The sequence below is a fragment of the Bos indicus genome, chromosome 2 (genome assembly GCF_029378745.1).
Source record: "Bos indicus isolate NIAB-ARS_2022 breed Sahiwal x Tharparkar chromosome 2, NIAB-ARS_B.indTharparkar_mat_pri_1.0, whole genome shotgun sequence".
Lineage (NCBI taxonomy): Eukaryota > Metazoa > Chordata > Mammalia > Artiodactyla > Bovidae > Bos > Bos indicus.
Window position 1 is genome coordinate 90,963,671 of NC_091761.1, and position 9,406 is coordinate 90,973,076.

Genomic DNA, 9,406 nt, shown 5'->3' on the forward strand with positions numbered 1-9,406 from the left:
TTAGAAGCACTTTGTTGAGCATATTATACCTATTATATACACATTTAGGTTTTATCAGACTAATCTTAATAAATCTGAAAAGTATAAAGAAAATTCAGAGAAGTCACTGTAAAGAAACTACAAAGTTATTCTTGGTTTTTCATGTCAGTTTTTTCAGGAGCTGTGTGCCTGTAGCACGGTGCTATGGGGCCCTTAGCCACTTACACAAATAACCTGATGCTTGGTTTATGGCCGTTGAGGGATTATAACACAAGACAGGGGAGCTCACTAAAACAGTCATTATTGTACAAAATGACATTTCTTTTAGACTGATAGCAGTTATGAAGAAGTTGCATTTTATGTTTGTTGTCAAAGACTACAAAATGGGCTACTGGGATTAGATTGTCAAAAAATCTGTAGAATCTAGCCCCTTGCTTGAGTAGCTTGTATTGAAGAGTTGACATAAATTATAGCAAGGGTCCACATTTTTAAAATGTCTTGTCAGGTATGGGAACGGGAAGTTACTAGAAAATTTACACTCTAGTGTTTATGTCATTCTTCTGAAAAAATAATTATATTCTAGGTGCCTGCTTTGATCATGAAATAGAAAGATTAAATGCATTTTGCCAAATTAGGATTTCTACCAATAACCAAAGGATTTGAGAATATAGTTGAGAACTTGGAATTTTTTCCTCTGTTTTTGCTTTTTGAGGTTTTTCTATATTTTCTTCCTTGCCTATAGAATAATTCAACCAATTATAGAAACATCGTGCTTAAAGAATCTCAAAAATAATTTGGTAAAGTTAGAAAAATACTATCTGGCATCATAAATTTTAAGAAATGTCTGGTAACTTCTCCTGTAGATGTTCATTTGATCTCTTTTCCATTTACAACCCTAATTTTTACTTTTTAGTAGTTTCTTTATGTATAGTTCATTTTTCTGCACTTTTATTTTCAGTAGGTGACTCAACACAAGATGGCAAATCAGGATCTGGTGAAAAGATCAAGAAACGAGTGAAAACTCCCTATTCTCTTAAGCGGTGGCGCCCTTCCACCTGGGTCATTTCCACTGAACCACTGGACTGTGAGGTCAACAACAATGGCAAAGACAGGGCAGTGCATTCCAAATCCAGCACCACTGTTTACCTTGCAGACGGAGGCACTGCCACGACGATGGTGTCTAAAGATATAGGGATGAACTGTCTGTGAAATGTTTTCAAACCTATGGAGTGAAATTATTTTTTGCATCATTTAAATGTGCAGAAGACATTAAAAGAAAAAACTGCTTTATCCTCCTGTCAGTACCCCCTCCTACCCCTGCAACAAGGACTTGCTTTAAATAGATTTCAGCTATGCAGAAAAATTTAGCTTATGCTTCCATATTTTTTAATTTTTTTAAGTTTTGCACTTTTGTTTAGTCTCGCTGAAGTTATATTTGTCTGTTATGACCACAGAATTATATGTGTGTGTATCAAAAGTGGTCTCAAAATATTTTTTTAAGAAAAAAAAGCAGAAACAATGTATTGCTGATAATCAGTTTGGACCAGTTTCTAAAGGTCATTAAATCAGAAGCAAATTAAGACAGGTTTGACTGCAGTGGTGTCTGGTATCCATGTTTTATTTCTGGGCACAAGCTAGTTTGTATGTTGATACGTTCCTGAACGCATCATCTGTTGGACATTCTTTTCTCTGTGTTTTGTTTGAATGTGCAATAGTCTATAGGCCACAAATAAGCTTTCTCGTAAGCTCTCTTCCTAACAGAGCACACATTCTTCCAAGATATGAACATTTTCCTTCCCCACCCTCCATACTTTTGGCAGGTCAGTTCTTTGACAGTGAGTTTTTGCACAAGAGAAAGCAGCTACCTGATTTCTTGCTTTCTCTCTCCTTATGGAGAATGCAGAAACGTCTCAAAGGGCTCTAAAGAAGGAACTACCAAAACCTAATTTGAAATGCCATTTCTTTTATCCTTCCAAATCCTAAACATTTCCTTCCGGGCATTTTAATAAACATACTTGGTTTCTGGTTTTGGAAGTTCGTAAGAGCACAGAACAAAGAGCAAGTCAAATATTAGCTGTTTTCCATTTTATTTTATATATATATATGTTCATGTTCCATATTCATTTATTTAAGAAGCACATTTTTATCAGAAAACTTACAGAGCTTTCCTTATGGAATTTTTAAGTAGGTAGATGGTTAACACAATGTAGTATTATAGTCTTCATTCTCTGAATATGCTGTGTTTGACATAAATAAAATTACATCCTGTTCAAAATAACTTCAAAAGTAATTCATAGTTGTGAACCTGTAGTATCTTTTTATATTTTCCCAAACGAGGCCTAGTAACTTTATCTGGAAATTATTCCTTTTCCCATGACCTAAAACACTGTGTGGAAAAATCATTCAACTGGCATGCCAAGTCCCTGTGGAAGGAAGAATTGCTGCCAAACCTATAATTTTTGAGCAGACTGAGACTTACCTCTCTCTTTTCAAAACTGTGTTTCTTCACTAATCTTATTTTCATCGTTTTTCCATTTGCCAGTTTTTATATCTTTGATATGTGAGCATCGTTTTATGATTTTACATTATATTAGAATGTACCTTTTAGTGATAACATCATGTATATTCAGATCATGTTTTTTTTTTAAAGCTTCCTTTGCTTCTTTCATTACTGATAATCGTCTCTAAAACAACTTCTGCATGTTTTTTTTCTTTATAAATAAAGCACTTTATGTCAAATGAGGGCCTTTTTTATAAGCACAAATTATTTTCTATCAATTTGCAAACAATGAAGAGCTCACTTTTTCCCCCAGATTCTCAGATTACTTCATAGACTTTCAGTTCTTAGATTTCTCTGGAGATAAAAAGCTCACAGGAAAACACAAATTCCTGATTGAGATTTTTATCTCCTGGACAAAGTTTTCACACTCATATTCTTCTATCTGCATCACTTAGCTAAAGACAGACTCTGTCAAAAAAAAAAAAAAAGACAGACTCTGTTTCTCAATTTGCTATCCAAAATATGTATGACTTACTTGTGTATATAAGCCTTCTTTTGTTTGCCATCTATTGTGATCTTATGAAGAGAGATGTCACAGTGCTTAAACATTTATTCAGCTGGATTGATGAACACAGTTTTGAAATCTTAGAAGTGACATTATTTTGCTAGTGCCCAAGATTTCCACCTTTTGTATTTTATTGGCCCTTCTATTCATTCGGACCCTTAATATATTTTTCAGTCATCTGGCATAAAAATTTTTCATTTATTTTTTTATCTATGTAATGATTTATTTATATTTTTTCCTGTAAAATTTCCCTTGGTTCTCTTAATTTTAAATGTCTTCCAACTGCATTTCAGGATATTATTTTTAAGTAATTGTAGAACACCTTTGAGTCAAAATAAATTCTATTTCTTCTTCAATTGGAAGCATCAAAGATAAATGACCATTTGAGGTCTAACTGATCTTTTCCAGACAGAAGAAGAGTTGCCTTACATTCTACTACACTGTGTTTGGGCCAGATGATTGTAAGTTTTTCAGGATTTTTTGGTATTTAATAGTAAAATGCTCTCAAAAATTGGTATACCAAATTAAAAGAACTCCTTATAGTTTCCCATTTTATGCAGGCATGCTTAAAACAAATAATTTTCTTTCTCTATGTTTTTATTAGCAGACTCTTGGTAAAGTAGGAGAAATAGAGAGTGTAGATCATTTTAATAAATTTTAAGTTAAATTTACCTCAGACTGATTTAGAATCTGTTTGGAAATATACAAGCAAGCAAAATTACATAAAATACTCATTTGCAAACTATTTAATAATAAATGTATCTTAAATCTAATATTTAACTGTATTCAAAAATTTTTGCATGTAGAAAATCATTTGGGCTCCTTTGAATAAGAGGCCATTCATTTAATGAAAAAAATACTAAAATTCAACCTTAAAAGTATTGTAACCTTAAAAGCATCATAATAGGTAATCAAAATAATTCCCTTAACTATCATAATTGTATATCAGAACTAAGTCTTTGAAAGAACTTAATTTGAATTGAATGTAGACAAAATGATTTAATGATAGCTCCTAAAAAGTTCCCTCTTTATAAATGCATAGTTGGGGGAAAAAAATACTGGTGTAAAAAGTTATGGGAAGGCAAAGATACAAATAGTAATTGGCCATTTATTACATACTGAATGCTGCGATACAAATACGTTATCTCTTTGATTCCTCATGACAACCATATGAGCATTATGGTTACCATTCCCATTTTACAATAGGGGAAACTGAAGCTAAGAGAAGCTAGCTAGTTTGCCTGAGGTCTACACCTTGTAAATGACAAAGCTGTGATTTTTTTAACCTAGGCTTGCTCTCTTAACATCTCTTTCATCCACACCACACTGCCTACATGCTGTATGACAGAATGCATGATGGACTAACATTTTGTAAGAAATTTAGTCATTAAACTCCAGCACAATTGTGGCTTGAATATAAGCCAAACCAGATACCTTAATGGCTTTAGAGTTAGGAAAACATAAGAAGATGTACAGACATGTCTGTGGTGTTTGTTGCTTGAGAAATAATTACTAATTCAAGATGAAATTCAATCCCACATGTGCCATCATGAATCTTAAAATCATTTAACTTCTCTTCACTCCCGATATTCTTATATTACAAAACTAAATGGGAAAGGCAAAAGTGAATTGTGGGAACAGAGACCTTTTCCTAAACTGATTCCATTCTTGACCTGGTGGAATTAGTTTAATGTGTCCCATCAGTCCTTGCACTTCATTTTGAAAATTTCTACTTTTAATGACTTTAGAAAATTTTACTAATCCAGAGAACTAATAGAAGAGGCTGTAGGAAGAATAGAAGGAAAATACTGTTTTTATAAAGCAATTTGTATAGCTTCCTTAGGTGTATCCACTCACTCTGGAAAATGTGTTGGTTCTGAATGTGACAATAATTAAAGGTAGGAACACTCAAATAAGTATGTGTTTCAGTGGGAATTATCACAAAATTTGGCAAGTATGTTTATTTAAAATATTTTCCATCCTGGCTTCTAAAGCCAAATGAAATTCACAAACTCTTTTTTCTTATTTATAAAAATATTTCATTGGAGGTAATTAGCTCCTAGAATATGAGATTACATTCTATTTCTTTACAACCTTTTATAAATTTATGTTAAACTTACCACCAGTTGTATGCAGGCTATTACATATCAATAACTATTCACAGATTGCTATATATATTACTCTATCTTCCAAGCTAACTTCTTAAACTTGGAATCTGTACACACATGTTGGTTGATTATCTAGATCAATTATCCTAGAAATTATGTAATTATCCCATAGACACCCCAGGAGTCTTTCAGAGTAAGATTTTTCTAAATATTCATACCTTTTACTGTCAGTTTGCTCATCAGCAAATAAAAGTTCATTTTAACTTTTAGATTCTGGACTGTGTAAACTTTAGCCAAAACTACCTTGTGTGATCCACTCATAGATGATAATCCTTGATTAAGTAAATCTGGCAAATCACTATTTGAACTAGTTTACACAAATATTATCAAAAGTAGGCTTTTCTACAGGTTCCCTGATTAACATACAAGAAAAGGGGAAATCCCTGGATGGCACTCTGGGTCTACTTTATTTCATTCACCTGTTAGTTTCTGTCTTACTCTGTCCCTTGGTTATCTGACTTGCAATCTTCTGTGTCTGGAAGGTTTTCTTCACATTTATTCTGCTTCCCTCCTGTTTAATTTTGTATCTGTTTATCTTAACCAGCAGATAAAATAAAAAGGAGGGTGACCGACTGGTCATCCTCTCCAACATTTGTTATTCAGGATGCTTCAAGCTTCTCGACACTTAAGTCTCAGTTCTTCACACAAAATTTCTTTGGTTCCTTTGCCATTTTCTCCTCAGTTTTTACTATTTTCATACCTACTTATATTTAAGAACACCTAAAATTATGCTTTGTTATATTCAAGTTCATTACTCCATTTATGGTTAAATAGGGTAGAATTCAGAATTAAGATGTTTCCATTTGACAGTAGATCTAACCATCAGATTGTCAGCAAATAAGCACTTCAGTTTATATTATCTAACTTTTTTTTTAGTCAAATTGTGGAGTTCTGTGATTTTATACAATAGTTTATAACTAAAAAGCCATGCATACAGAATTGTATATCACTTTATTGTCATTTTTAACCTATATTGCAGCAGGCTTAACATTATGATTGAGCCACAACATTTTACATATTTCTTTGCATCAAATATTAAACACAAAATGCAAGATTAACTTTTGAAAGCAAACCCTACAACAATCAAGTATTATCTACAAACATTTTTGCAGACCACTTTTGAAATACTTGTCATTGTTTTTTGCAACATAGACTGGACTATAACAACTTTCATTTAACTTTTAAGTGGTTAAAATTGAGTGTTGTACATATAAAGAAAAGGTTTATCTCATGGCTGGTAACATTGGAAAAGTAAATATTTAAGAATTTATGCTGTGTATTAAAATTATGCCCCAAATAAATATATCTTGAAAATTCTAATTCCGTTATTACTGTGATATCCATCGTGTTACTATTAAATGTTATAAAATTATTTTTTTTAACTTAATTTGAGACCCAGATTTTAAAATCTGGGTAAGAGACAAAGAATCTTATCACCGATTAGCATGTCCAGTTTATGACAATATTAAGCAAATTACTGTATTTTAAACTGCAACTTGTTTTTGTCATTAATGTTTTAAAAGGCAACATGTAGGTTTTTTTCCATTTTATTTGTACTTTAAGATTTCAAAACCATCTTCCTGTTTTAGACTCACTCTATAGACATAATATTACTTAAAAACTCAGGGTCTCTTTCATCCCTTTGCACATTGAAAAACTTCAATTGATAGCAAACAAGCAATTAGATACAGTTGAATATTTAAGTTTTTGTTACACACAGAGTTCATTTAATGTTTCATCTTACGATTTGACTTAACTTACATAGATACCAAATTTCATTAATTGTAAAAACTTGCCCAGTTTTATAATTACTGAATAGAGGGAAATGACTCAACTAATTCGCTACATGTTACAGCATATGTAGGCCTTAGAGTTGAAGCACAGTCTTCAACCCGTTTCTGTTGTTTGGTTAAATAGTTATACATGAGACAGTTCATTTCGTTTCATTTTTTAATGGGGGAGTTTGGTAAAGTAGTTCCTCAGAAATAAAATTTTTCAAGAGGTAATTTAACATTATTAAACTGTCTTCAAAAGTGAACTAGTGAGTTTATAGCTTTAGTAATAGCTTGGATGGTTTTGAGAAGGTAACCTACGGTAACCTATTTATCACATCATCACATCCAAATAGAATTTTTCTTCCAGACAAGTTCAAACTCCAAATTAGTAAGCTGTATATTTAAAATCCTTGCAGTGAAGTTACTTGTAACAAGTCTCTTGTCTCAGGCTCTCCACCTTATTACCAACCCTCTGAAATGTGATAGGGAAACACATTTTTAAAGCTTAACAGTAAGAAAACTGAAATACTAATAAAAGATGAACTTCAAAGATAAGTCCTGGTTTAATGCTAAATTGCTTAGAGTCTGTGGCTTTTCTTTTTCTGGTCACATTTACTTATTTAAGCAGTTTTTGTATGCCTTGTCATGTTTCCATAGAGATCATATTGTATAAGTGTTTGTATAAGCTGGAATCATCATTAATTTTCTGTTGATAATTTTTCAGATGAAGATAAGTGGATAATTGTAAAATACACTAACTCTTAGGGTGTTGTAGTAGCTGAAACATGGAAATGTGTAGCCACCGTGCTTTTTCTAAATGGACAGGAGAAACATAAGCTACAGAGTATTCATTTCTGAGGATGCTTTTCTCTAATGAGAAAGGCTGAAAAATATTGGCAATTCCTCAGAACCCTCTTTCTTGTTAACGGGTATCTCTTGTTGGTGTGTTTTGCTCTTACATTACCAATAGAATATCATATATGAATTTATGAATAATTGCTTTCAGTTATTTTGCTTTTGTATAAGCCGTCTGAGACCTTGCTATGCTGTGTAAGTTGTGTTTGATGGATCGGTGTGAGTATGAAATAAAGCAAATCACTTTTCTTTTGTATTATCTATGGATGCCACTATGAAAGCTGACATTAAGCCACTAAAGAGTTTTCTATGAATAATTGTAAGTAAATGCTTTGATATATATAAACCTAAATAAAAAGATTGTATTGATACAGAGACATTCGAGAAGGAGATTTTAAGGGAGTTCTTTAGGTTTAAAAAAGGCTTGCTGTAAAATGGTGCATTATTCCATTTATTAAAGATCATATTAATGACAACAGTGATTGTATCCTGATTTTATGAGGTTATCAACAAATATGATTGTTAGTATGATATTTTAGGTATTTTGCATCAGAATAGCAATTGTTTGATATAGTATGACTTTCATTACTCAGTATGATACATCAAAACAAAAATCAACTAACATTAGAATAATAGTTGCACACTCACTGTATGCCAGGTATGGTGTTATTTATTTTATGTATGTTGGTAATTCTTATAGCAGTTCTACAAAATGCATATTACTATTAACATTTTATATATAAAAAATGACTCAGAGAAGTCAAAGCCACAGACCTTGCCCAAAGCCACAGATCTTGTAAAGATGAGATTCTAATGTATTTTCCATTTTGCTTTGAACTATATAGTTTTCAGTTTCTGCTTATAGAAAGAGAAACTCAAAATTAAAAATGGAAATCCGCTAGTGGCTCCAGGAACATAACATGAAGCAATTTGAGATTACTGAAAAGTTACCAAAACAACTATCTTTATTGGCTTGACAATGCTGTTGTGCTTCACAGCATCAAATAATCTTTTCAGTTAGACCTTTGTATTTTTAGAAGGAACTTTTGCTTGAGGAGAAGCATGGTCTACTCCCATTTGCTCTGTTGTCACCTTAAAAGATATTGTAGGGGATAATAGGTGTGGGGTATCTTTTTCCTTTTGACTCACATGCCCAACCTTAACAATATAATGTTACAGGATGTTGCAATTCTCTATAAAACCCACTATGTAATATTCAAGATGATTAACTAAATGTCCCTAGAGAAAATATGACCTGGGGAAAATGTATAGTAATGAACTGCTGAACCTTTAGTAACGACTAGCCAAAAGTAAAATTACTCTCATTTACACCTACACCTGTGTGATTCATCTCCCCAGTTTATATACTTCTCTGCAAAGGGCAAACTTAGATAGTGACTAATCTTTTTTTATCTTCTCGTGCTGTACTCAGTTGCTAAATCCTGTCTGACTCTTTGTGACCCCGTGGACTGTAGGCAGCCATGCTCCTCTGTCCATGAGATTTTTCAGGCAAGGATACTGAAGCAGGGTGCCATTTCCTCCTCCAGGGTGTATCTTCCCAACC

At 32.5% G+C, this 9,406-nt stretch overlaps 1 protein-coding gene across 1 annotated transcript in view; it reads left to right on the forward strand.

The window, feature by feature from the left end:
* The window catches only part of BMPR2 (bone morphogenetic protein receptor type 2), a 151,866-nt gene extending 143,548 nt beyond the window's left edge, over window positions 1-8,318 (forward strand). The window contains exon 13 of the mRNA XM_070770285.1: window positions 938-8,318. Coding sequence (XP_070626386.1) covers window positions 938-1,188 — 251 coding nt within the window. The 3' untranslated portion in view covers window positions 1,189-8,318. The remainder of the gene's footprint in view (window positions 1-937) is intronic.
* The last annotated feature ends 1,088 nt before the right edge of the window (window positions 8,319-9,406 follow it).